The sequence below is a fragment of the Penicillium cataractarum genome, assembly GCF_028827025.1.
Source record: "Penicillium cataractarum strain IBT 29864 chromosome Unknown utg000001l, whole genome shotgun sequence".
Taxonomy (NCBI): domain Eukaryota; kingdom Fungi; phylum Ascomycota; class Eurotiomycetes; order Eurotiales; family Aspergillaceae; genus Penicillium; species Penicillium cataractarum.
Window position 1 is genome coordinate 741,483 of NW_026622737.1, and position 26,320 is coordinate 767,802.

General features: G+C 47.6%; 12 protein-coding genes across 12 annotated transcripts; 5 read left to right on the plus strand and 7 right to left on the minus strand.

The window, feature by feature from the left end:
* Window positions 1-724: 724 nt before the first annotated feature.
* N7496_000269 (glycoside hydrolase family 39 protein) lies at window positions 725-2,247 on the plus strand (the record flags this gene model as incomplete). The annotated part of the gene is made up of 4 exons (XM_056693200.1): window positions 725-898; window positions 951-1,052; window positions 1,102-1,409; window positions 1,470-2,247. The coding sequence occupies 4 exons, from the start codon at window positions 725-727 to the stop codon at window positions 2,245-2,247; spliced, it is 1,362 nt and encodes a 453-aa protein (XP_056559929.1).
* Window positions 2,248-2,519: 272 nt separating this feature from the next.
* On the minus strand, window positions 2,520-4,301 carry N7496_000270 (uncharacterized protein; the record flags this gene model as incomplete). Its single annotated transcript, XM_056693201.1, has 3 exons — window positions 2,520-2,747; window positions 2,803-3,795; window positions 3,858-4,301. Coding segments are annotated over 3 exons (1,665 nt in total), but the record flags the coding sequence as incomplete, so codon positions are not given.
* A 267-nt stretch (window positions 4,302-4,568) lies between these two features.
* Window positions 4,569-7,671, plus strand: N7496_000271 (uncharacterized protein; the record flags this gene model as incomplete). Its single annotated transcript, XM_056693202.1, has 5 exons — window positions 4,569-4,845; window positions 4,893-5,064; window positions 5,119-6,718; window positions 6,785-7,487; window positions 7,592-7,671. The coding sequence occupies 5 exons, from the start codon at window positions 4,569-4,571 to the stop codon at window positions 7,669-7,671; spliced, it is 2,832 nt and encodes a 943-aa protein (XP_056559931.1).
* A 294-nt stretch (window positions 7,672-7,965) lies between these two features.
* Window positions 7,966-9,791, minus strand: N7496_000272 (putative MFS transporter; the record flags this gene model as incomplete). The annotated part of the gene is made up of 7 exons (XM_056693203.1): window positions 7,966-8,838; window positions 8,895-9,072; window positions 9,128-9,281; window positions 9,336-9,434; window positions 9,484-9,547; window positions 9,610-9,615; window positions 9,669-9,791. The coding sequence occupies 7 exons, from the start codon at window positions 9,789-9,791 to the stop codon at window positions 7,966-7,968; spliced, it is 1,497 nt and encodes a 498-aa protein (XP_056559932.1).
* Window positions 9,792-10,068: 277 nt separating this feature from the next.
* On the minus strand, window positions 10,069-12,314 carry N7496_000273 (Zn(II)2Cys6 transcription factor; the record flags this gene model as incomplete). Its single annotated transcript, XM_056693204.1, has 3 exons — window positions 10,069-10,131; window positions 10,184-10,961; window positions 11,014-12,314. The coding sequence occupies 3 exons, from the start codon at window positions 12,312-12,314 to the stop codon at window positions 10,069-10,071; spliced, it is 2,142 nt and encodes a 713-aa protein (XP_056559933.1).
* Window positions 12,315-12,706: 392 nt separating this feature from the next.
* N7496_000274 (dihydrodipicolinate synthase family protein) lies at window positions 12,707-13,639 on the minus strand (the record flags this gene model as incomplete). Its single annotated transcript, XM_056693205.1, has 1 exon — window positions 12,707-13,639. One exon carries the CDS (start codon window positions 13,637-13,639, stop codon window positions 12,707-12,709), a length of 933 nt encoding a protein of 310 aa, XP_056559934.1.
* A 281-nt stretch (window positions 13,640-13,920) lies between these two features.
* N7496_000275 (uncharacterized protein) lies at window positions 13,921-15,027 on the plus strand (the record flags this gene model as incomplete). Its single annotated transcript, XM_056693206.1, has 5 exons — window positions 13,921-14,044; window positions 14,080-14,318; window positions 14,383-14,412; window positions 14,636-14,743; window positions 14,920-15,027. 5 exons carry the CDS (start codon window positions 13,921-13,923, stop codon window positions 15,025-15,027), a joined length of 609 nt encoding a protein of 202 aa, XP_056559935.1.
* Window positions 15,028-16,823: 1,796 nt separating this feature from the next.
* N7496_000276 (aldehyde dehydrogenase family protein) lies at window positions 16,824-18,567 on the minus strand (the record flags this gene model as incomplete). Its single annotated transcript, XM_056693207.1, has 3 exons — window positions 16,824-17,188; window positions 17,252-18,051; window positions 18,116-18,567. 3 exons carry the CDS (start codon window positions 18,565-18,567, stop codon window positions 16,824-16,826), a joined length of 1,617 nt encoding a protein of 538 aa, XP_056559936.1.
* An 854-nt stretch (window positions 18,568-19,421) lies between these two features.
* N7496_000277 (type 1 glutamine amidotransferase domain-containing protein) lies at window positions 19,422-19,880 on the plus strand (the record flags this gene model as incomplete). The annotated part of the gene is made up of 1 exon (XM_056693208.1): window positions 19,422-19,880. One exon carries the CDS (start codon window positions 19,422-19,424, stop codon window positions 19,878-19,880), a length of 459 nt encoding a protein of 152 aa, XP_056559937.1.
* Window positions 19,881-20,331: 451 nt separating this feature from the next.
* N7496_000278 (Acetoacetate decarboxylase) lies at window positions 20,332-21,350 on the minus strand (the record flags this gene model as incomplete). Its single annotated transcript, XM_056693209.1, has 2 exons — window positions 20,332-21,259; window positions 21,316-21,350. The coding sequence occupies 2 exons, from the start codon at window positions 21,348-21,350 to the stop codon at window positions 20,332-20,334; spliced, it is 963 nt and encodes a 320-aa protein (XP_056559938.1).
* A 2,078-nt stretch (window positions 21,351-23,428) lies between these two features.
* N7496_000279 (alpha/beta fold hydrolase) lies at window positions 23,429-24,259 on the minus strand (the record flags this gene model as incomplete). The annotated part of the gene is made up of 1 exon (XM_056693210.1): window positions 23,429-24,259. One exon carries the CDS (start codon window positions 24,257-24,259, stop codon window positions 23,429-23,431), a length of 831 nt encoding a protein of 276 aa, XP_056559939.1.
* Window positions 24,260-24,677: 418 nt separating this feature from the next.
* N7496_000280 (NADP-dependent oxidoreductase) lies at window positions 24,678-26,034 on the plus strand (the record flags this gene model as incomplete). The annotated part of the gene is given in 5 exon segments (XM_056693211.1): window positions 24,678-24,842; window positions 24,897-25,017; window positions 25,032-25,244; window positions 25,260-25,469; window positions 25,526-26,034. 5 exon segments carry the CDS (start codon window positions 24,678-24,680, stop codon window positions 26,032-26,034), a joined length of 1,218 nt encoding a protein of 405 aa, XP_056559940.1.
* Window positions 26,035-26,320: the final 286 nt, after the last annotated feature.

The following is a 26,320-nucleotide window of genomic DNA, read 5'->3' on the forward strand; positions in this document are numbered from 1 at the left end:
ATGTACAGTGTGCAAAGCTCGAATCAGTGCAATCGGCGTCTGTTGAGCAAGTGCCAGTTACATCTCTCTGTAATAAATTGATCGCGGGCGTTGACGGAGCGGCATTCGATACCAATGGGAAGATCATCACCCAAAGGGCTGCGAGTGGTAGGACAGGTTTGATATTCGCTAACATTTTGATGTTCCAATAGCTGGTTTCTCAAGAATTTGACTAGATATGATAATAACTTTGAGTTTGGATTTTGTTTCTCTTATAGCGATGGTCTCGGAATTATACGCTACCCGAAAAGGGTAGAATCCCGGCACACGAACCGAACCCCACAAGTTGAAGTAGAAGTTTCGGGAGCGAATTGTGGGGGAAAGGGCAAACTCCGGGGGAGGAAAACCCCTCCGGTCCGAGAGAACCACCCGCAAATTGTCGACCGGAGCGTGTCGGGAGGAGGGAACAAAAGTAGCGGAGGAGGGGTACATAGGGCACTTTACTACCCCGCGCGGAGATTATCTCGGTTAAGCTTTCCCCGGATTATCCGCCCCACGTTTACTCCTGAAGAATCGTGCAGAATTCAATTAAGGTGTTTTACTCCGCATGGAAGCCCAGGTACCAATGTGGGCAAGTGGACGCAATATAAAAGCCTGATGAATTTCTGGAACTCGGGTCTGAAAGAAATAACATTCTCACCAGCCTTATCATTCTACTTCGAGAGTACCTAATAAAACTATCAATATGCGCTGGGACTTGGTACAAGCTCTTGCTCTCGTACAGTTGGCTTCTGCAGGCCCTGTTAAGACGAGAGATACTGTCACAGCTCAGGTGAACTTCAATAATAACACCGGCACCCCGCAACATCTGGCATCCGGACTGTTGTATGGTGTTCCTGATACTCTTAACCAAATTCCGGTACGATATTACCAAAAAAACAACTTATCATTGACTAACTCATTCTCTCCAGGCACACTTCTATCAGAACATCGGATATAACTATGAGCGTGCCGGAGGTGCACAGGTCGCAGCCCCCGGCCGAGGCTGGATCTGGGGTTTGACCGAGTACAAGGTAAGAAAGAGGTTGCCCTTCACCAGAGCGATATTAATAGTTTATTTAGAACCGATTCAAATCAGCACTTTCAAATTACCAGACTGCACGCGAGTATGATGCAACATTCATTTTCCTTATTCACGATCTTTGGGGCGCCGATGGAACACAGAACTCCTCTGCTCCTTATCCCGGAGATAATGGAGACTGGACTAGTTGGGATGAATATCTTACCCAGCTATTCTCCGATATAAAGGCTAATAGCATGACTACTGGACTTGTCATTGATATTTGGAATGAACCTGACCTCACGGCTTTCTGGAATCGTGATCAATCCCAGTACCTAGAGATGTGGGGCAGAACGTACTACAAGTTCAGGTGAGATTTTCAAAATCTGTTTTGGCTAAGATCATGACAAGCAAGCTAACTTTTATTAAGAGCTGAGTTCGGCACTGCTGTCGAGCTCTCTGGACCGGCTAGTGCTGGTGAACCCGTTGCCTCCAACACCTGGTGGCAGGCATGGGCTTCATTTGTTGCCAGCAATCAGTCCATTCCAGACCAGTATGCTTGGCACATGGAGGGAGGAGGTGGAGACCTTCTCTCAGCTCAAGCAGGCCTCAATTACTGGCGCTCGACATACAACCTTCCATCAAAGTTGATTAACATCAATGAATACGGCGTATACGACGAACAAGTTCCTGCCGGTTCTGCTTGGTGGATCGGCCAGCTGGAACGCATCAATGCACGAGGCCTGCGCGGAAACTGGCTCAGCGGAACCAATCTCCACGATTACATGGCTTCTCTCCTGGGTAAATCTGGATCTACTTACTATCCCAACGGAGACTACCAAGTGTACAAGTACTACTATCAAAACATGACTGGTTATCGAGTTGGAACCCTTCCTTCTTCGGACCTGAAGTTGGAGGCCTATGCGACCGTTGGCTCAGACTACGCTCGTGTCCTGGTTGGTGTTAGAGTTGCTACTGGTACCTGGGAGTTGGAATTGAACTCGCTGTCTTCTCTTGGATTGCCGACAAGTGGAACGCTGAATGTGCATACCTGGGGATTCCCTGTGGCATCTGATGTGCACTATGGAGAGGTTGATGCGCCAACTGATTTGGGCTGGTACGGTCATGCCTATTCGGGAGATACCGTTACCTTCCCTGTTTATCAGACGGACGAAGTCACTGCGTATGTCTTCGAGTTCGCTATCTAGGAGATGGAAATGGACTTAAATTACTTTTTGGTGGTACTTGCACAATAAGAATATCTTTTTCATACAGCATAAAACACTAGACTATGTTATTCCCCACTTTTACTATGACGGACTCACTGGTATTCAGTCTGCCTGAGTGGATAACAAGTCAGGATACCTGAAAATGATGGCCATACAGTATTACAGCTAAATATTTCGACGCAGAATGAAGAATGAAGGGAATCAAGCAAGAGGGCCGGTGTCACAACTAAACATCCTCGTGATAGCTGACACTATATGCAATCTTCCACGACCTTTTTGTCACAGTAGAATTTCAAATCTTCTTCCAACGGAAGAACAATCTTCTCGTCAACCTCGTTCCTAAATTGATCCTCTTCTAGAGACGAGAAAGCTGCATCGAGTCCACCAATGCATCTTTTAACAGCTTTGCTGTAGTTGGCACTACAGTCCAACTTATTAGCGAGCCGTTTCGCTGCGGCAATGTTTGAGAAGGGTTGTGGCTATTATAAAACACCGTCAGAAGATGCTGTATCGCCAAGTAGTCGGGCAACTTACCAGAAATTTTTCGTCAGGAAGCTTCATATCTTCAAATCTCTGTCGATAGAAAAGTTCTAAAAGAACAACACCCAGGGAGAATAGGCATGGAACGTTTCCAACCCCGATTTTCGAGGGATCACTCAAAGATAACTGAGATAAGGGCACTTCAGGTGCGCCAAAATTGCATCGAACTAAAGGATGGCGAAAGTCAATTGACCCGTCGTAAGTCCGAATAAAGAAGATGTCTTTTTTGCTCCATTGGTCAGTCAACCACTGAGTAGTGTGTAATTGCATCACAGATGATGCTAGTTGCAGACCTAGCCGACATCGATCCTTCAACCGAAAATCAGGATCATCAAGCATGTCCTCTAGCAGAACGAGCTTTATGTTATGTATCTGATGAAGGTAATCTAAGGCACGGATGCGGTGTTGTCGACCCTGGCGATTGGCGATATAACCGAGCCACTCCTTCGATTGAACTGGTCTGATGATCGTTTCACAAAGATTCAGAATTTCCTTTCCAGCTGTATCCGAAGAAGATGGACCTTGTAGATCCATCATAAACGATACACCTTTGCGCGATTTAGCCTCTTGGCATAGCTCTTGTTTTGTTTCCCACGGTTCCAGTTCCAGCGCTCGCCAATTTGGCGAAGGTGCAGTTCTGAAGGAAAATATTGTATGGAAATATACCCCGCGATTTGTCGACTGCGCACTGCGGTATTCGAGTCTCATGTTGACGTTATGCTCAAGATCACAATTGCAGCCAATGGGGAACTTGATTTGGAAGGTCTCATAGAGATCGATTGCGTGCGCTCGAATTCTGTTATAGTGCCTGGTAGCCCTGCGAGAGCGTCGAGTCTGTATGGTTGTTTGATTTTGTTGCGTGAGCTGGGCTAGGAACATGTTGAGCCGGCCAGCTCGGTCGAGATGCCCAGCAATGTCGTCTTTTTTAATAACTAGGATAATCTTTCGCCACTGGCGGCGGCGGGTACTTTTATCGAGGAGCTCAGGCTAATGGAGGAGTAACAAGATTAGGTGCGGGCCGAACCTTATCCAGGAGATGATTTACATACTTGTGCATCCTCACGTAGTCCGGCCAGCTCTTGGATTCTCGCGAGCTCCTCATTCATCACATTTACTGTATCCAAGTATGCGGCAACCGACCGCGATTTCAAGGCATCGTTTGCTATGGCCGAGAACAGCTCTGCTTCGCTCCATCGAGGATCCTGAGGGTTATGCATCATCATTAGGATCTCGTCCTCTCCTAGACCGCATTGAGCTGCAATATCCTCCATAAATCGCTGACAAGAGTTGTGAAAGCTGGTCTGCTCGCGTGAGAGGTCTTGAATGAGACGCCTGAGGACATGTCGATATCGAAAAAAGTCCTTCACCAGCCCCTTCTCCTCCGCATAGAATTTGAGACCTTCAATGACCAAGGGAAAGATGGCCAGCACAACCCCCACAACCTCAAAACCCGACATTATGGCCCATACATTACGCGAAGAAAATAGGACAGCCTATCTTTTGCTGGTTCAAAATACCGCGTGGTAGGGGACGGAGATCAAAAGTGCAATCGAGATGGTATCCAAAGGAGGGGTTCGGACGAAAGAAATAAGCAATAGGAGGAATGGGGCTGATTACCCCGCCCACGCCAGATACGCGAACTTCAGCCGCAGAGAACCCGAAGTTATAGTCTTTTCATGTGCGGGGTTACTATTTTTTTTAGCAGAAGAATGTCTTCTCCTTCGTCTCCTCTAGTACCTCAACAACCAGCGGTGTCTAACATGATGGAGCCGCCTTCATCTATATCTTCCCTCACAAAGATCTGTCTCCGGGAGTTCCTGGAGTTGATAGAGCTATCGAAAAGCGTGGACAATGCCTCTGAGATTGGCCCAAATTTACAGGATGAGCTTGGCCGATTGCGCGTCTGGATAGGGAATCTTGGAGCTCATCGCAAACAAGCGGATCGCTTGTCTCTAGATCATCGATTACGAGAAGCACCGGGTCTACACAGTCAAGTCCGAAATCATATCACAGCGCTCATAGAGGCTGTTCAAGAGGGTACTAGTCCTTGATCTATTATGTATCAATATTCTGACTTTCTCTAGTAACCGCAGTCATTTCTCGTACGACCATCGCTGCTGAATCGTCTGATAATAGCAGCTCGGAAGAGGATGACTCCGATATTGATGAAGAATGGCAACGGTTCAAGGAGGAAGAAAATGATTATTGTGAATTGGACGAATGCTTACTCGATATTAGGCACACTATCACTAGCCTGTGAGTGTCTGGCGACGATTCTTACTTTGGATTCTAGTAGCTGATACGAAGCAGGTATAAGTTATCCCTCACCTTACAAAACCCGGCACGTCGCGATCGAACAGATAAAGCAGCTCGCATTGATCTCTGTCATTTTGAGTTCTTTGATATCCAACATGCTTCAAACATGTTTGGAATTCCTCGAGAGAGTGTCCTTGCACAACGCCTAGGAAAGGCCAACACGAAACGGCGGCAACTTCTCGCATACCACCAAGATCACAGTGATCAGATCTCAAAATATGTTGATGTGGCCCTGGAAAAGGCTAGGATAGTCCCTCAGAAAGGACCAAAGTCCATATCCACCAAATGGACACAGGATACTACGATTTCGACCGTTCTACAAAGCCCGCATGCTAGTTGGACACATAATACTACGATTTCGACCGTCCTACAAAGTTCACATGCTATTTCTGATTGTGGAAGGACCAGCTTGTCGATAACAACGTCCACGGCAAATGATCAGCCAACGGCATCAATTCCACCTCCGCCGAGAGAAGCCAAAGCCGCAGAGAATGAGCCATTTTTCTGTCCGTACTGTTGCCAGACAGTTCAACTCGAGAACCTCGATACAGACTGGAAGTATCATGTACTCAGCGACCTGCGGCCTTATATATGTACATTCGGCGGATGCGTGAAGGCAAACCAGCTCTATGACAGCTTTACCGAGTGGAGCGAACATGAGCGACAGTTCCATCGTCGACAACTATCATGTAGTCTGTGTTCCTACACTTCTCGCTCAGCAGATGATTTCCGAGCTCACTTGCAAAATTTGCATGCCGATGTTATCGCCGAGAACCAGCTCCAGACCATCACTGAAGCTTCCTGGAAACCGATCACGACATCTCAACAGTGTCCTCTATGTACAACGCCTCCAATGGCGGATCAGCGTCGGTTTCAGCAACACTTAGCTCGTCACCTGCAAAAATTGGCCCTATTCGTGTTGCCCCGTTCTGAGCCAGAAGACGAGTCACAGCCTCTCGAAAGAGGGTCGAATGAATCACTGAGAGTGGTGATGATGGATGATGAGGAATTGTCGCTCTCTTCCACATCGATTCACGAAACTCGCCCCATAGCTAAAGATACAAAGCCTGATGAGTACTCATCAACCTTGGGATGGTGGGTGTGCTGCCAATGCGCCGATATGAGCAACTCTCAATTGGCTCCGACAAGGTGCTCCGTCTGCAGTCACTACCGTTGCGATACCTGTGAAAATCCCCAGAGCATGGGTCTAGAATCCGATAGTGACTATGGAGGCGGAGTAGGATTGCCCGAAGGATCTGTTTATGGATCCGAAGACGAAATAAGATTGGGCCAACAATCTAGGGGGTCTTCTTCGGGTTTTTCTTGGAAACAAAGAAGCGGCAATGAAGGGATTCATGGCGACAAGATTTTCGACGACTTCCGTCAAGGTGCAGACGACGCAAAAACGACCGAGGAAGAGGCAATGGCAAGATGGGAGAAAGTGATATTATATGAGGATATGGAACGCACAAAGAGACAAGCGGCCGCAGAGGCTGCCACGAAGCCCACCCTGGATCAAAATCAGACAATCATGTTTAAAGATCATGTTGGGAGAAGTTTCAACATTCCTCTTGTATTGTGCAGGACTTGGAAGGTAAGAGCGCGTCCCTTACACCAATATTGGTTGATACATCTGAGCGAAGCTAATTTTACTTCGTAGGAGATGGATGATTTGATTGTCACATCATTCCAACACGATAAGGCGATTGGACCACATGTTGCTGAAGGGCATTATGATCTAGTGGGCCCGAATGGCGAAATTATACTTCCCCACACCTGGGACAAGGTGATTGAGCCGGGATGGACTATCACGATGGATTTGTGGCCTGGAGTGGGGAACGCGAGTTATCCTCTAGTCCCTACCAATCCACCAAAGCCCGCGGACGATGAGGAGGACGATTACGGCGTCTACAGCACCGACACGTTAGCCGGCCTGGATGACTACGAGCGCGAAACCAAACGCTACCAAGCGCAAAAGTCCGGCCGGACGAATACCATGCCCGCCCCAGCCGAAGCGCTCCTCATCAAGAGCGCCGTCGGTGCCGGCAGTGACAACGGTAGTCAAAAGAGCGGCTCGAAGAGCAGCTTCGGTAGCGGTAGCGGCAACGGCGAGAGCAAGAATATGAACCTCATGATAAACGGATTAACCATCGGTTTCAATGAAACGTCCGTCGCTGGCAAGAACATTACCATTCGTGCTGGTGATAATGGCCGCGTGCAATTGTCTATTGCTGGCGACCGCCCGCCCACGCAGGATCATGTCAGTGGCTCTTCGTATTCCGATCAGACGGGCCTTTCTGACCGGGGAGAGTTGGAGGAGGCACCCGACGCCGGGAAAGATGTCAAAAAGAATTTCAACCGAGGTAAGTGACAGGCAATTTACCATACTCCGTCACTCTTCTTCCGACCGAGATCCTTGAATCTCCAATAGTGTGGGGAAATCGCTGATATAATTACTATCCACAAGATCCATCTGGTGCCTTCAGGGTGGGTATCCGTGCGCCCCGAAAAGGCAAGGCAGATAAGAAGCCTCAACCAGAGCCATAGTGATGCAGTGAATGGCGAGGCTAAAAGTCGGAGAAGGGTTCTTGATAGCAATGCTTTTGCTTTATCGGTCTTAAATATACCCAGAAAATATATGCTTTGATTTTGCCAAGCAAGGGAGAGTCTGTGGGTGTTGCGACAATCGAAGTAATCATGAAAAAACCAGCCCAACCCAAGTGTCTAGTCCCCGACCATGGTTATAGTGTCGCTTCTACACTAGCTGACTGCTAATTAAATTAGAAGAATGCATATAAAGTTCAAAGGCAACTTGTAAATAGGTGCGGAACAACGATATTATCATAATGTATACTTGAAGAGAGGACTCTTCTCCTCCATTTCACGAAGCTGAACCTCGGTATACCTCGCCTCAATTTCAGACATGGCCATCCGGTCTTTCGCTTTGTTCGCTCTCCAGAGGCAGAATTCCAAGGCTAAACACGCCATGACTCCGGCAACGGCGAACGAAAGTGAAGTTCCATAGCCAGTAGGATATCGCGGCTCCTCATCTGTTTTGTAGATGTAGCTCCCAATTATACCACCCGCGTTACCAACGCAAATAAGATAGCCAATAGCCACGGCTCGTTTATGAGGATTTGGGATGTTGCAGACATTCCATGCGTTGACACCAGGAAGAATAGGATACATCCCGAAGCAGGCAAGACAAACGCCAAAATAGCAGAGCGCTATGTTGTTCTCGATTTCGGCAGCCTTGCTGAATAGTATTGCGAACGCCACAATGAGTGACAATTGGGGTACCACAATAAAAGGCATTCTCCATGAGAAACGATCAGCGAATACGGAGAACCCGTAAGCTGATAAAGCGCCAACCGAATATGGGGGGATGGTCAGGAGCTGGGCGTTGGCTGCTTCGTACCCCATGGATTTAATGATCTCAGGCATACTGAACTTGAGTGCATAGTTGGGAACAGCATTGGACCAATTGGCGAGAATGAGGAGGTAAATTTTCCAATCGGCGAGGACGCTGAGGATGACCTTTTTGTCGAATCCCTCGTGGTGACTGCCGTGATTATTGGCGGCTAGTTGACGCACTTCAAGGAATCGAATCTCGTCTGGTGTAAGCCAACCGGGAGACAAGGATGGTGAGTCCAGAAGGAGCAAATAGCAAGCCACGGACATGAGAATAGTTGCGAGGCCCTCTATGATAAATATCTAACACGTATATTAGCTATCATTATCCAACCAGGTGGAGAAAAGAAAGAACAAACCCAGCGCCAGCCTTCGTAGCCTGCAATACCATCCATCTTGGCAATCGCGAATGCCAGTAGGCCCGAGAAGGCACCGCCGGAAGCAGCAGATGTGTAAAGAATAGCAATACGGGTCTGCGTCTCATTTGGAAGATACCATTTCGAAATCACGAGTACGGCACCGGGGAGAAAACCAGCTCTGCAAACAGGTCAGTAATTAGAAAACACCGCTTGATCTCATTGGTAGGCATTACTCAAATAGACCCAATAGGAAACGAATCACGACTAGACCAGCAAAGTTTCGAACAAAGCCCGTACAGAGCATGATGATACCCCAGCAGGCAATCAGAAATCCCAGATAGCGCGACGGCCTCTTAAGTCGGTTCAATATTATATTGCTCGGCACCTCTTCAACGTGGTCAGCGAATATTCATTGCCTCCACGCATGTAGATATTGCATACCAGCAAGGACATAAGGTATGAAAAAAATCGACAAGGCGATGTTGTACTGTATTCCGTCCATGTTTAGACTTGGGAGAAGGCCCTCGATTTTCGCATTACCTGGTGAAAGTCAGAAGGTGCAACGCATCGATTTTACAAGAGGACATACCAATATTTGTCTTGTCAATATATGCCACCAAGTACAGGAGAACAAACATAGGAACAAGCCTCATCTAGATTGAGACTCAGCCATCACCCTCAATGGTTAATGGAACAAAATCGGAGTGAAACATACGTCGACCTACACGTACTCCGTCAGCGAGCGCTCCTCATACGGAATGCCATTTAACAAACCTTCCGGAGAACTATTTTCTTTTCTTCATTCGAAAAGTTCGATAGGAATTCTGCATCGTCGGCAGAGATTCCCTGGGCCCGCTGGTCCTCCAGATGCATGACTGCAGCTTCCTTGTCCGCCATGTTGATTCTAGTTGAGACAAGAGATGACAGGTATGCCAAGGGGAGGGATTGAGACTATCTTATAGTTCCCCCAGCCGAGCTGAGGCTCCTTAGCAACCCCACGGGGTAGGTTTAGCAAAGCCACCTCAAGAGCGAGGCGAGTTGGGGTGCGCGATTTGAATCTTGGCAACCCCGGATTCTTGCCGTCCAAAGTTTCCTTTTCCGCGAAGTCCGATCCCGGCATCCAAGTCTAAGAAGTGGAGCGCCCCTCGCTAAATTTCGCCGACTTTGCTGGATCTCATAGAACTGGGTGAGAATACGTTGGGGAAACGGAATTCGGGTCAGGAAATGGAAGGAAAGCCTTCGGATAAAATTAGCTTGTAACTGTGAGCACATTGGGGCGTTTTACATACCGATGAGTCAAGAGTCTGCCAATCACTGAACAGAAAGCTGTCCAGCAAATTCGGCATGATGCCTTCATGAAGCAAAGCTTCTGGACCAGACCCGAACATTTCCGGATCCTGCAACATCATAAAGCTAGCTTCTGTATTGGTGCTGGCTTCGCCACCATGTTGGTCACCGTGGGGTGGATTAGACGGATTTCCCCTCAAAAATCGACATCTCTGTGCCTCGGATCTAATTTCGTCAAGTATGATGCTGTATCTTCGATTTTGAGATAGACCAGCAGATGCTCGCTGGAGATGGCCTCGGCATTTCTCTGCGAGATCAAATATCTTGGCCAGCGACTCATCGTCAACTTCGGCAGTCGATCGGGTGGCTCGTTGAATCTCCCAAACATAAACCACAGCCAATGCACAGAAAATCACGTAGTGAGTCCACCAGAAGGAATGAAATAGCGTACTATCTCCCGCCATTCTGTTGACGAGTTCTAAACTAGTCTTTGTGGCAAGGATGCACTCTGTGACATTTTCGGATGCTGCTTCACTCATAAGGAAGGGCCGATTGGCATGAATGAGGGCATGAGAATACGCGAGCTGTAAGGCAATTGCCTGCCGCCGAAAGCCCGGCACCAATGTTGATGGCTTCACAGTACCCAAGTGTGGTGGTAGGCTTGCACGCCATTCGTGCAATTCGCGGCCCAGTCGAAGGGCAGCTGCTAAGCGATCGTGATTAGACAGGTCGCTAACCGAATAAACTTCTCGAGATATTTTGCCAATTATTCGTGCAATTCTACAATCAAATTAGCAGAGTAGAGGCTTCAGATCGGGCAGGGGATATTCACTTCGCATGAAAGATGAGAGCATCGATATAGCAGTCAGTCAAGTCATCTGAAGTGGAAGGTCCTTGTGGTGTCATGTCCTCATCATTTACATTATCTGGAAAATTCTGATCGATATCCTCATCTTGATAAAGTCGAGGTCGGCCGAATACAACACTTAGATATCTGTCGATGATATATGCCGCCCAAAATGTGCGTTTATAACACTCTGAAGTGATGTAGTTTTGCCGCCTGCTCGTGAAAGGAAAGTCTCGCTTTTGATCCCGTCTCCTGTGCATACCCAGCGAGAGAGTGATATGGAAGACAGTGCCGAATGTGTACCAGCCTTTATTTATGCGGGAAGTTTGGAGAAGATACAGGACTTGAATCAACCGTGCCTGTGCCGATTCAAGACGTGGGAACCCCATCTCTTCATCGGCCAATTTCATACCAGCGCAAAATAGCTGATCACTTCGTTGAAAAGCAAGCAACTCGGCCTCTGTTGACATTTCTCTATTCACCCTCTCGACGCGCAGGCTCGCGATAGCCATGATTGTAAGAAGAATCGCAGTTCTGGGGTTGTTCAGCGACCGGGAGGCGGGTTGCTCTTCTCGATCCTTCAGGAACACCTCCATCCATGATTCTACAGTTTGTCGATGGAACATGCGGTATGTCACAACGCATTCCTCGAAATAGTACTTCACCAGCTCTCTCGCTGTTGAAGCACTTGGAATGAAGTTTTCTGGCGCGTTATGATCAACGTGAAAAGGTCGATCTCCAGCCGATGTTAGGAGCTGATTTCGCTCCGCGTCGTTTGAGTCATAGGATGCGGACTCGTCCTTCTGGATCAACAGCTTTTTCCACGCCCGGTGGAGGAAGTTTAACCCCGAGGTAGGATCAAAATATTGACCCTCGAGTTCGACTTCAGGAGAGGCGCGAGATTGGACTCGTGAAACTGAGACCTCGTGAACACCAGAACCTGCTTCTTGCCAGGTGGATAGTTGATGCGGCCGATCACTTCTCGGCCTGTCTTGTGATTCTCGGGTCGTAGTTGAAAGGGGTGGAGTCGGAGGTCGCCCTCGACCATATTTCGCGTCATAGGCACAGTCGACCTTTCTCTTGGCACACTTATTGCATGGAAGCATGCCATCGCAGCGTATCTTTTTCCTCTTGCAATTGTCACAGGCTCTACTGACCTTGGGGTCTTTCCGACGGTTCTCGTCTTCCGCATCCTCATTGGTCGTCGCTAGGGGCCGCTTGGACGGAGGAGCTTGCGGAGACGCAGCTGTCGAGAGAGATGCCGGCCGGGGGGACAAAGTGGCCATGGTTGTTCCGAGTGATTCGTCTGAAATGCAGACCTGAGACGCAGTGACCGGGAATGGGGTGCACGGAAATGTCGGATTCAGAGGTGCGACTGTGGGGGAATTTCCGGGGGAAGTGGGGAGGACGGAACAGCCGAGGGTCCGACAATGCGACAGGTCCACTTATGCCTCCAGTCTCCATACACGCATGCCTTTTTTTTTGACAATGTCATGAATTACGGTGGATACTGTGTGCTGTTTTATTTCCGTTATTAATCTTAAGCCAAGAATTACATTGCTCAACCGTGGACTATACACAAACATGTTATTGACAAAGATTCTGATCTGCTTCTATATCCACTCCATCCAGATATTGCATATACAATGTTCACATCGATTCTCATTTGAATGTTTCATCATACTGACACCTTACTCAGTGATGCGGCACTAATAGCAGCATGGATCTCCTGCTCGGCACCAGGCTCAAGGGGCAAAAGAGGCGAGCGAACGGTGGCGTGAGTTAGAATTCCGCGAGCAACGAGAGCATGCTTAAGCGCGACAGTGCCCTCCATGTGAGATCCACGATGATAAACGCTCTTAGTGACGGGCAGTAGCTGGTCGTGAATTTCCCGTGCTTTCTTGTAGTCTTTCGCCTTTCCAGCCTTGATGAGCTCGATGAGAGGCTCGGGAGCGATGTTCCCGTATCCAACCAAGAAGCCGTCGACATCAAAGGAGGTGTGCAAAAGATACTCGTCATGGCAAGAGAGTATCTGCAGGTCAGGCCGTTGAGCACGAATGATAGGGATTTCCGTGTCCCATCGACGCATGTTGCGCACGCCATTCTTCATGGCGAAACAGCCGGGCTGAGCCGCAATGTCCAGCATGGTCTGCAAGTTGTAGGTGGCCTTGGTGTTGTCCGGGTATTGAAAGAGGATCAAAGGCAGGCCAGAGACTTCATACACGCGGCGGTACCGATCTTGAGGAGCACCGGGCTGGTATCCAAAGCGCAGCCAGCCGTGGGACGGGTAAAGCAGTCCAGCAGCTGCACCGGCTTCTTTGGCTCGCTTGGCCTCGAGAGCAGCAACTTCGGTGCCCTCGCTGGTGATGCCGGCAATGATCGGGACTTTGTTGTCAACCGACTTGACGAAGGCTTTAATGACGGAGACCTGCTCCTCGGTAGTGAGGAAGGTGCCTTCACCCGCATGACCGAGCACCACAAGGCCCTTTACTCCATCGATACCACCGAGCCAGGATCCAAGACGCTGGATGGCTTCGTAGTCCACTGCGCCATCTGGAGTAAATGGGGTGACCGGAGCCGGGGTCAAACCACGCATATCAAATCCGACCATTTTGACGATGAGAGTGATGCTCGAGTGAAGCCTTGTGCTATGTTCTTTGTTGTTATTCTGGACTCCATCTTTACGGCCATGGTCGCTTTTATCTTTCTCGGAAGATTTCACTCCCTGTTAGGCTTTGGATGGAAGGTTGCCGGAAGTCCGTTTCAATAACGGATTCCCGGAAATGTGTGGGGCACGCAACGCGGATGGCGGTGGTCTCGTAATTAGTTGCGTTCCGATAGTCCGCCCTCGTCGATCTCGTTTGGTAGAATACGTACTGCGGTTAGCGGATAATGGCTATCCACTTCGAGTCAGGTTTCTACGATCCCTCGCTCTGGTCATCGCGCGCCAACGATCCTCGACTTTCTAGATCACAGATTCCCGCCTTAAGATCCGCCCCTCGGGAAAGAATTGGCCGTAGGACTTTTACCTACGCTACCCGCAGTTGAAAGCGCGACGGTTAGGAGCGATCGATTGGAAGCGAGATTACCGGCAGATCGAAGACACAGTCCGACATTGGTTTGCCGTTATTGGCCGACAGCTAGCCGATCCTAGTATTCTCCTGGAAAATGTATATAATATGAACGAGACGGGAGTTCTGCTCAGCGTTCTTAAATCCCTCAAAGTCCTTGTCCACAGAGACGATTTGAGAAAGTATCGAGGGACCACGGTGAAGCGGACGCTAGTTATAGTAATCGAATGTATTTCCGCCGATAGCCAGTGCCTCTATCCTCTTATTATCTAGCCCGCTGTAGTTCGTGGACTACTCACGCTACTCCCGGATGGTATTTTACGTGCTCTAAAATAGGGTATACGAACAAAGATATTAGTCTGTATTAGGTGGAATATATGTTCGATCCGTAGACTCGAGATCGAGTAGGCGATCGGCTATGACTCTTAATCTGCGATAGTTTTGGTACTTATAAGTCTCTGGAGGTTATAAAATTTTGCTTTACTAACCGTATAATCCTGTGTCGTCTCCCCTCTTATACGTCTCATAAACTATAGCCGTGCGATATAAGCGTCTTCGGTCCGCTGAAAACGGTATATCGGGCTAGTATAAATACTACCGGTAAGCCACACTTCACCTATCTTCATAACCGCGCCCGAAATGAGGTATTTATACCCCGGAATATACGATCCGCCTGATTGAAAAGCGGTATCTTTCCATTCGATCTATCTCGCGTCCTCCGAGGGTTTTAGTGCCCTGAACCGAGATATAGACCACGTTCCCTATAGACCCTCCGACTGTGTCCTTTAACCTCTGTCACGCTCCTAATACCTCTAACTAGTACGCTTTGCTTCGTAGCGAAGTAGAGAAAGATAACCAGAATCTAGATAGTGTATATAAGAGTCGCCTAGAGACACTTAGGCGCGTCGCGGAAAGGTTCTTTCCGTAGCGCGCTATGTTGCTGGAGGAGAACTGCATCCTATTCGAGCAGAACAATGAAAAAACCTGCCGAAAGTTTAGTAGCGCGATAGTTATAGTAAAAGTAATGAGCTACGAAGACATCGTTGAGACGCAGAAGAAACGAGACATGATAGTGACGAAAGAACACGTGAGGAAAAGCAGGTCGAAAGGCAGGGATAAGCCCCTTTGCAAATCTGAGGAGAAGCGTAAGGCTAAGCAGGAGGTTCAAGCATGGAATATGGGTGGTTATTGTTCAGTTTTAGATTTATAGACTAGTTCAATATGTTAAAACTTTCTGTGTTTCCGTCAATTGATCGCCCTGGAGAGGCTGATAGTAATTTCGTCTTGTCGAGCACTGGATATTATATATCTCTGCCTGTTCGCATATATTTATCCAGAATGTGGTGTTAACCCCCAAATGTAATAGTGAGGAAATGAGAGGAATTCCCATTAGATTTGAAGGACTTGGGTCCCGTTGGTCTTGCCTCCTTCAGGCCAGCTCTGACCCTCAAGTCTATAAGAATGTTGCTTTTTCAGACAAACTACATATATTGTTCATGCTCGGAATTCTCCTTACTATACATGTGAAAGCAGTCGTAAACCATCAAAACTATTTTTTTCGTCCTTTCTATCCCCTGTCACCCACACTCAACTACCATAGAGAAAATCACGCATTCACCACCTCTCAAAGCTCCTACTCCTTCGCCGCTACTCCTTCGCCGCAAACTACGCAGCCTCGTCGGCGGTAAGGTCCATCAACGGGCTTTTGTCGATTGACTAAATATTCCGAAAAAAGGCCAGTACACACGTGGATATTACCTAGGTCAAGACTATTGAACATACTTTAATTTCTGCGAATATCCATTTTGTTGGTTATGTTAGACCTATATGAGACGGTTTATTTCCTAAAAAGTCTTAATTGCCAGTTACCAGGAGAGATAAACCGTCCATTTTGTGTGTCTTTATGACAAGTCTCCGTGATTTATGTATTTAAAGGTCAGTCACAGTTTCAGATCTTCAGCCTAAGTGAGGGACACGCCTAGGTCTACGGCTAGACGGAAGCCAATTCTGGATCTTTAGTCTAAATGGTCCACACAGGGCTCTCAGGGTCTTGTCTGCCCAGAGACTAATTAGCTTTCGGTTACACCTCAGTTAGCTGCGATTCCTCCGCGTTTCGAGGTGCGTATCACTACGAAGTTCATGCGACGGTATATGAAGCTCAAACCTCAATTTTCCAAACATATACTCCTAACTTTAAGTGTGATGATATTTCCTAACCACTTGCAGCAAAATGTAAGCAACTATACAGCACGTTAGAGACAGACCCTCGAGAGAATTGGGTGTAGTACGAGCAAGTGAATATCGACAAAGAGAGGAGAGTCCGACCAGAATTATGTACATAAAATGATTTCAGAGCCCTCCTACAGGTATGAAGAATGCGTTTTGGGGGATGAGAGAAGGAGGAAGGTACTGTAAGGCTGAAAGAAGAGAAACAAAGGGATGGAGATGAAGTGAAAAGCTAGAAAGGACAGGGTATGAGGGGGAAGATGTGTCAGGGGTGCAGATCCAATATCTAGATAATTGACAGAGCAAGTCAAACAAAAGTTTTGAGGGCATAACATCAGGATATGAAAAGCCTCAGTTAACTGTGCTGGCGCAATGCCCAAGTTGTCGTCCGATAGAAAACGTGGCAAGGAGATATGAGGCGTCGTAAAAAGCACATGAATGTATGAAAATGTGAAGAAAAGAGGCAAAATGACTGACTGAACCCAAGGGAAAGGGAGTCTACTTACTAGCAATAATAAGAGCACCCCCAGCGCTGGCTTTCGCGCTTCCGCTCCCAAGTGTCAGGATAAAGCGCAGCCAGCCAAGAGTCAGCTTTTGACCTTTCCGGTCAAAGTCAGGCACTAACTTGCTGAAGGCATTCAACCTGTTCAGCTTACCTGCGTATGGCGGGTAGCGGAAGGCAAGGATAGACTCTAGCCAGTTGGGGCTGCTTGTGATAGGCCGGCGGTGCACGAAGACGTCGAAGCTGGAGCGACCGCGATACGCACCGTATCCGCTTTCGCCGACGCCACCAAAGGGTAGGGTTGGAATATGTAGGGCAGCGTCATTACAAGAGACACCGCCAGACCGAGTGGAGGAAATAACTAGAAGATATCCGTTAGACAAAAGCTATACTAGAGATATCAGGAATAAAAGATTGAAAGCACTTTTAGCAACATCGGCCTTCGAGCCGAAGGGGTAGAGGCCAAGAGGAGTGCTCTGTACACTATTGGCGATGTTGATGGCCTCATCTAGGTCTTCAACAGGTATAATCGGGATGAAAGGACCGAAGCTCTCTTGTGTGCACAGTGAGTCCTCGACAGAGTCTACCTGGATAACCGTAGGCTCGATAAAGAGATCATCCTCATTAACAGTGCCGCCAATCAGGACCTCGCCCTTGCTCTTATCAAGCATAGACTTAAGGCGCTGGAAATGGTTTTTGTTTATAATGCGTGAGTAGTCCGGCGAGTTCTTAGCACCCTGGGGGTAGAACTCCGCATATGCTTTCTTGAATTCTTCAATCACTCGAGGCACAAGGCACTTGTCGATGAGTAGGTAATTTTGTGAAGTGCAAAGCTGGCCTGCATTCACTGTCTTACCCCAGAGCATACGGCGCGCAACCAGGCGCGGGTCAGCCGTCTTACTGATAATCGCCGGGTTGATACCGCCTAGCTCAAGGACCACTGGAGTCAAGTAAGGGGCTGCCGCCTTAGCGATAATACGGCCAACATTAGCGCCGCCTGTGAAGAAAATCTTATCCCAGCGCTCGGCTAGGAGAGCCTGTGTCTCAGATACACCGCCCTGAACAACGGAATAGCATAGAGGGTCAAGGGCTGCCTCGCATATCTTTTGTATGACAACCGCGCTGTTGGGGGCATTTTCGGAGGGCTTAATCACAACGGTATTACCGGCCGCAATAGCGCCAATAACAGGGCCCAAGGTCAGTTGGAAGGGGAAGTTGAAGGTGCTAGAGACGATAGCCAAAGAAATTAGATTCTCCCACGTCACCTCGCACAGAAAGCAAGACATACCCGATCACCAACACGCAGCCTAGGGGATCCTTTCGTATTTTGGGCCTCATGACTTTGAAAGGGAGGTCAATATCATCGGCTTTCTCATCTTTCACCCACTTATGCAGGTTACGGGTAGTGAAGACGATGTCATTGAGCAACCAGCCACTCTCAGCGATTTCAGTCTCAAAACGGGGCTTGTTTAAGTCCAGAGCGCAAGCCCGAACAATAGCCTCCTCGTGATCTTTTATGCTACAGAAAATAACACAGCAATTAGCTTTCTTGCATGGAATGGTATTTCGCTCATTCTGGAAAGAACATAGCACGCACACCCAGTAGAGTTTCCGGAGCTGGACGAGACGGAATTCAACATCGCGGGTCCTATGCTCCAGGAATGACTTGCGAGTGGTAGAGATGCAGGTGGAAATTGCTTCCAGCGAGCTGAATTTAAGATCTGGAATATGGTCGTCCATCACAGTGGTGGCAGGTAACACGAACGAAGGAAATAGAGACGCACTGGTTAGAACGTGAAGAAAAGCCTTCCCAGGGCCTCACCGCATTCGCTTGCACCGCTCAGCTTCTTATAGATGATTCTATGGGCCGAGGAAGTGTAATTTCGTCGAGATTGGCTTATGAAAGTAAGTTAGGATCCAAAGTCTAGGCTGTCAATGGCATTGTAAGAACGGTTGCGTTATGGGGCTGTTTCCGCGTAGCAACGCTCGATTGTAGTGTGCTTGTAGATTTGTGGCAATTCTATGACAAAGGCTAGCCTGCACATTTTCGGCTTGATTGTTGCACCGAAAGGAACACGATGACAGTAGTCACCTTCTACCGAGGCAAATACCCGGCATTTGGTAGACAAGTAGACTACTTAAGGTTGTGGCGCCAAACCGGATCGTTTGTTCTCCCGCTCCCGCTCCTTAGGTAGTCATTGAGCTTCCATGGCTGTCTAATCAGGATATTTCAAGCCGGATCATCTGATAGGTCTGGTCAGTCGGAGGAAAGCAGTCTCGTGACATGCTCTTTCTCTTCCATTCTAAATCATAAGCTCTTAAATCCTCTCAGCTGCGTCCTCTCAGCTGCGTCAAAGAGAGAAAGACGCTGAACTTGCCCGGACGATACTGTACTACTATCGCGCCATACGTGGTGCCCTCTTCCACCCGCACATCAACACGCTTCAAGGCATGCCAAGCATGGCTAAGCGCATCCTACATGTTACCAACAGACCATCCTTAGTCCGTGGGGTCTGTCTCCATTAGAGCCGCGGTCGCTGAAATTCCCCAATTACGACAAGACAGCCAAAGCATGGACGGCCAATCCAGCTCGAATGTCACTGCTGGAGAACACTGTCCGACCTGACCAGATTAATTCGGCCGATTTTGACGCTATCTACTTTACTGGTGGGCATGGCGTTATGTACGACTTCCCGGATAATGAGGGCCTACAGCGAATTACCAGGGAGATTTTCGAACGGGGCGGTGTCGTATCCTCTGTTTGCCATGGCTACTGCGGCCTCCTGAACACAAAGCTCTCAGATGGGTCATACCTGGTCGCCGGGCGTAATATGACCGGGTTCACCTGGAGGGAGGAAGTACTTACTCGTGTGAACAAACTTGTGCCCTACAACGCTGAAGGAGGGCTTAAGAAGCGTGGCGCGCTCTATAAAATGGCGAAGCTGCCTTTTGTGTCTTACACGGTGGTGGACACCAATCTAGTGACTGGACAGAATCCGGGGTCAGCAAAAGAGACCGGGAAGAAGGTAGTCACCGCTCTCGCCCAGTCATGATGACGTCACCCGTTGGCGCATAGGGGTATTCCGTCCATCTGAAATTCCATTAGTTTTGTCTTAGCAGTCCGATAGCATTTAACACTCACCAGAGCCTACTGGATGGTAATGAATAGGAGAGTGAAGGAATGTGCTATTGTCTATGCTGTTATGTATATATTCTTAGTTCTGTATATATACAATTGGGTGGAATAAATACAAGATCTAAATGTTTAATGAGCGTCGGGGAATAGCCATTGCACGGAGGCTTCCACCCCGTGAGCCCTTAAGAGGTCGTACCATACGCAAAATGGAGTTGTGAACAATCTTGTATAAAATCAAATACAGCAGCTAGGGAGAATTGCTATTTACACTAGCCTTAACTCATTATCAATAACCTCATCCGCGACGAATTAGACAGTACTGTTCGCGTCGCTGTGACCCGCCTCGAGAAATCATCAAATGATGGTCTTTATAGCTTGTTGTTATCAAAAGCTTTTAAGGGTGTTGGCATGTGCAAGACCATCTGTGCATCCTTTAGTACGTCCATCCGCAAGACGGTCCAGGCGCCTAATTCATTAAGAAGTTCGCTCAGCGGACCTCTGCCCCGATAGACGTTGACATCCCGAGGGAAGACACGTTGTGCCCCAAGGAGTGGGTTCGTCTGAACTGTTACCTGGTACCATTTCTCGTCGATCTTGTTGATTGCATTGTTATTGACAATTGAAGATTGCGACGGGATTGTTTTCAACGCCGGAAGGGGCACATCCAGTGCCAGATCGAGTTTTCCATCGGTCGTAGTGATGTCAGCTTTGATATTGTTTTCGTCCATCTCCAAGTTGATATTGGCGAGCCATTTAGGTAGTTGGTATCCGTAGACACCACGTACTCGAGCAATCTCGGTATCGACAGGCAGAGCTAAAACGTATCCATAAAAGGTTCGATTCCAAATAGAGCTGAACAATTGGGTCGTACTGTAACTTCCTTTACCCGGCTGGCGGATAATAACGGCGATAGAGACCTCGTTATAAGGATCGTTGTCGCAGATGAGATACGAGTAAAACGTCACCGCCACCAATCCATATCCAGGCAATGCAGTGATAGGCTCCAAAGGTGCTGGGAGCTTCGACTTCAAGTTGTCAAGGGGCGCGAGAAAAACAAGCTGTACACTCTTTGTACGGTAGTAGAAGTTAGGTGCGTATACCTGGCCAACTCTCGAATCGACTAGCTCCTTCGGGATTTGTCGGAAAAAGGAGATGTCTGGGCCAACTGCCGGATCACGGGCCACCTCGTCCAGGTTCGGATTCATACGATAACGATCGTAGTATCCCCCTTTGGGTACATCGACCTTCTGGCCTCCAAATTCGACCTGAACTGTCGGGCCCTGAGGGCGTCTACTCCTGTTATCGAGAGTCAGTAGGATGTCTAGGTTAAAGTAAACCTGATTTTCACATACGAAGTAGAGGTATTCGATGAAGCGGCAGAAGCCATGACGATGGCAGTATTCTCACGCAAAGCCAGGATTGGCTCGCTGGTCAGATATAGGCAGTGAGCAATGAAAGTTGTTGTGCCTCTTCACTGGCTCTCAAGAGGTGATAACTAGGATCTTTCTGTAGATGGACTTGTGATATGTGGGAGATGGCACAGCTGAATTCAAGCGCTGGATAAAAGTAGGTAACGATGGCGAGCTTCCTTACCGAAGCAATCAGCCGCGGGAAACCTTCGCAAGGAAAGCCAAGGTCTACATTGTATGTACTATGCAGTGGATTTTGAGTTCGATGTGGACCTACCGATAAAGCTCGGGCCGGATAGTTAGTTGCTCCGTCATGCGTCACGACTCACTAGTGCGACCCTCTTTTTTTCACAGGCGCTGTGGCAAGACCCACAACGTTTACCGTAAGAGGCAACAACTCTCCCCGTAACGATATGGCAGACTAAGGAAGTCTTCTATGGACGCGAACTATCGTAGTCCCACTGAATATTGATATTGTTGAGCTATGAATTCGGTGCTTCTTTAGAATGAGACCCAAATTAGGAGCCATTACATCATTCCAATCAATGAGTACGAGGACAAAGTTAGGGCTTTAAAAGCCCATAGTACATTGACTCTCCTTTTCCTTACCTCCGGAGACAAGGACAATTGAAGCCTTCCTTTGGAATTATAGCGGAAGCAGTATCGCCAAATAAACACAAAGCATAACTTAGAACCAATGCTAGTAGCAGTCCTGTTTGATACAATCGGATCCGCCGAAACGTCTCATTTTCATTGAGGAGAATTCCGTAGGCCACTTGGGGAAAATCCTAAAGCGAGTTCTTCGTGATTGGATACCAGTTGACCTCGTACGTCGAATCGGGCTAGGGATTATACCAGGTACACGGTGGCCCCTGAGCTATAGTGACCGAGAAAACCCTTCGACAGATGATGACCAATGAATGTTTGAAGATGAAGCCTAGTAACTAAGCCAGCGCATGGACTACCTAGATATTACGGTGAATGTAGTTAGAAATACTATATAACCTTCGGTACTTCCTAGGAAGAGACGAGTGGGTTCGCACTATCATGAGTCACAGATAGTGCTCTCCAAGAATGCTAGCAGTAGGGACTTGATCTATCACCCCAGAGGGTAGTTGCTAGCCCTGAGCGGCGTTATTCCCGTGGCTACCCTGTAGGTATTGTACATGTTGAACACTTGAATATGACTCGCACCTCTTTAAGTTCTAGGATTAATGAGCTTGAGACTAGCAATGCGGAAAAAGAGGGAAACGGCGCATATTCGGAGAGGCTCCCTAAACATGTTCACGCATCTAGAGAATTCGATGCTATTAAATTCCTATAACTGCTTGATTGTGTGCCTGATGTTATATTAGGCTGGAATTGCATGGGTATCCCTCTGGTAATTGATTATATTCCCTCGGCTGATAATTAACCCGCTACTAATAAACTTTGTGACAATATATTTCCGATTTTTAGAACATTATGTAGCAATAGACACAGAAATATTGCTCTAGTCTTTTGCAGTAGAGACACCTTATAACTGACGGTTTTATATTTGATCCTTAGTGTGGAGCAGATACCCTCGGTCAACGTCTTTAGCCGCAAAGCGAGAGCATTCCTCTCTATCCTATGTCCGGAAGTGTTGCCTAGTGATTGTTTATAGCTGGATCGGAAATTCAGCATAGATATTACGTCAACTATTGTTATGACGATAGTGACTATAGTTAACTTGTTGGAAGTCGGTGTTGAATTCGGCATTACAATCGCGATTTTAAAATACTTGTGTAAAGGGCCAAACATCATCCAGTCCTAGGGACTAGGTCATCAATATACCTTTTAACTTTTATTGATTTTGGATCTTAATCTATGGCGTCTTAAAGCCCACAAAAACTGCAGTATCAGAAATATCGACCGATTATTATACCCGGCGGCATCTTTTTGCTGGACCTCATGTTTAGCATTTCATGTTTAGCGAATTAAATACAATAAGAAATCATTGTCCGTATTCCTGTTCTGTTTAAGTTCACAGTAGTCCATTTTGAGCTAGCCACAATGTCAAGACTAGAAAGCCAATTTAGGACCTGATAAAATCGAGAAGATCCTTGTTAACTTCGTCAACATTAATGTTGTGAATGGCGTGAGAGCCTCCTTTGTAAACCTTTAATGTCCCTTGTGGCAGCAATTTTGCTGACTTGAGTCCAGATGCCTCGATAGGAACAACTTGGTCATCATCCCCATGCAGAACCAGCACCGGAATATCAATCTTCTTCAAATCTTCCGTGAAATCCGTTTCCGAGAAATCCTTGATGGAGTCGTACGCTGACTTGAAGCTGGTGTTCATCCCCTGCTGCCACCAGCTACGAATTTGCCCTTCGCTCTTCTGTGCACCGGGTCGGTTAAATCCAAAGAAGGGTCCGCTAGGGACATCCAAGAAGAACTGCGCCCGGTCTTTTCGCATTGCCTCACGAAACGAATCGAAAACGGACTTATCAGTCCCCTCGGTGTTAACACTAGTCTTTACCATCAGGGGGGGCACAGCGCCGACCAGAACGGCCTTCTTGAAGCGGCTTGTGCCATGCTTTCCAAGATAATGGGTAACCTCTCCTCCACCGTGCGAGTGGCCAACCATCACTGCATCTTTGACCCTCAGGTGGGCAAAAAGCTCCTCGAGGTCATCAACAAAGGTATCCATGTTGTTCCCGTCCCAGGTCTGAGTAGATCGACCATGACCACGTCGGTCGTGCGCAATAACACGGTATCCGTGATCAGCAAGGAACATCATTTGATTTTCCCAATTGTCACTGCTCAAGGGCCACCCGTGGGAGAAGGTGACGATGGCCCCTCCCGGGTTGCCCCAGTCCTTGTAATAGAACTCGGCTCCATCTCGAAGTTTCAGGTAAGGCATGATTGATAAAGTTGCTCGGCTCTCTTGAGTGTCTCAGATTCAAGACGTTCTTTGCGAATGGTTTTGCAAAGGATATGTCGAAAGATGATGCGAGTGTGTTCGCTTACAGCCGCAATATAACCAGCTCAAGTAAGTCATGACGTCATTCATTAAGATTAATAAATTACCGAGAAGAAGCGGGGTTGTTTTACAGTGATATTGGATTGGCCCAAGACCATCTAGTTCAATTGCGCACCGGGCTGATTATTGCTCCGTGGCAGTGATCTACCCAGGCAACCTATTGAAATTAAATCAGAGGTATCGTATCCGGATTCACCGCCTGCCTTATCAAATGTTGCTGGTTGCCACACTTTATATTTGCCATCTTTTTTATTTCCCTTTCTTTCTTTTCCACGTACGTTTTCAGCCCAAAAAGGAAATGTTGTCTCTGAATATATCACATTACTCAAAGCCATCTGCATACAGGGTGTCAGAATTACCCAAGCCGTGTCTCGCCAACTCAAAAGATGTGATCATCAAAGTGTATGCCGCTGGCATTAATCCAATTGACGTCAAAAGAGCCGCTGGGGCTCTGAAACTTGCAGTGAAAGATCCGTAAGTATATACACTCGTAATTGATCCCATCGGTATTGACCAGGTCGGCTTTCCGTATAAAATCGGCTATGACTGTTCCGGCATCATTACCGAGACCGGAAGAGATGTGAAGAAGTTCAATATTGGAGATGCAGTCTACGTCAAGTTGCCCGAAGTTTCTCGAGGTGAATATAAATAGTGGCCAAAAACACTTTTCCTTATTTACTGAAACGTAACTTAGGATTATGCAGTGAATTTGTCAGATGCTCAGAGGCGCACATTGCTTCTAAGCCGCCTTGCTTGTCGTTCGAGGAAGCAGCCTCGATTCCACTGGCGGCAATGACGGCTCATCAGGCTCTTCACCTATATCGTGGTGATCTTTCCGGGAAAACTGTCTTTGTACCCGCTGGATGTTAGCCTCCTCTAGTGCCAATCCATCCGCATTGTCGCCGGGGTACTCAGGTAGTATTCCTTTTTCATACCTGCTTTGCTAACGTCGGCATAGTGAGCGGCACAGGTTTATTTGCGTGCCAACTGGCAAAGCATGTGTTTCGTGCTGGGAGAGTCATACCCACGGTCTCTACGGCGAAAATCCCGAAAATAAAAGAACTATTGGGGGCAAATACTGTTGATGAGAGTTAAGTTTTCCATCCATTCTTCCCTTTCACCATAGTATTCCTAACCCTGATTAAGTGATCGACTACACAAAATTCGACCCTAGAGACGTTATTGAGCATGGAACAGTGGACTTTCTCTTCGACACAGCAGGCCTTGCCATGAAGCTCCTGTGTCTGATGCGACCTGGATCCAGTCGTATCGTATCAGTCTCAACTATGCCCTCTGGTAATCAATTGCAAGATTCACCACTAATGGATTTGGCTCATCGGCCGACTGTCCCATTTGCTTTTCGAATGGGTCTTAATCTGCTTGATCAGATTCGAAAAGTCCGAGCACATCGTTACAAGACAGAGTATTCCTACCTATTTTTGGAATCAACCGGAAAAGATTTGGATGAACTCAAACAGTATATCGAAGATGGGAGACTCAGAAGAGTAATTGGAACTATCGCTGATATCCGAGATAGTGAAGCTGTGCAAAAGGCTTGTGATGTAGTTTACTCTGGGCGGGGAGGGCTTGGAAAGCTGGTGATACGTGTTTGCACGCCTGAGCAGTCATTTCAAAGCGAGTTTGATTTTCGTTAGTAAACCTGAGATGAACCGAGCTATCCTAAGATGATCATGTCCTCCATCTACTATGTCGTGCTAATCCATCATTTCGGTCTGTTTGGTTGCTGCCCACGTGCTCAACTATTTTCTGCTCTTTTAGTTATTACGAACGATTAAAGCACCAGACAGGTTCTTTTATTAGCTCTTGGCCTTATATTTAGAAAAGGCAGTTCGAGCCTGTAGCAGTCTCAAAATTTTGACGCCAATGTTGACAAGAGGTGTCGGGACAAACTCTTCGTGTCATCGTCCCTGCGTAACAGTC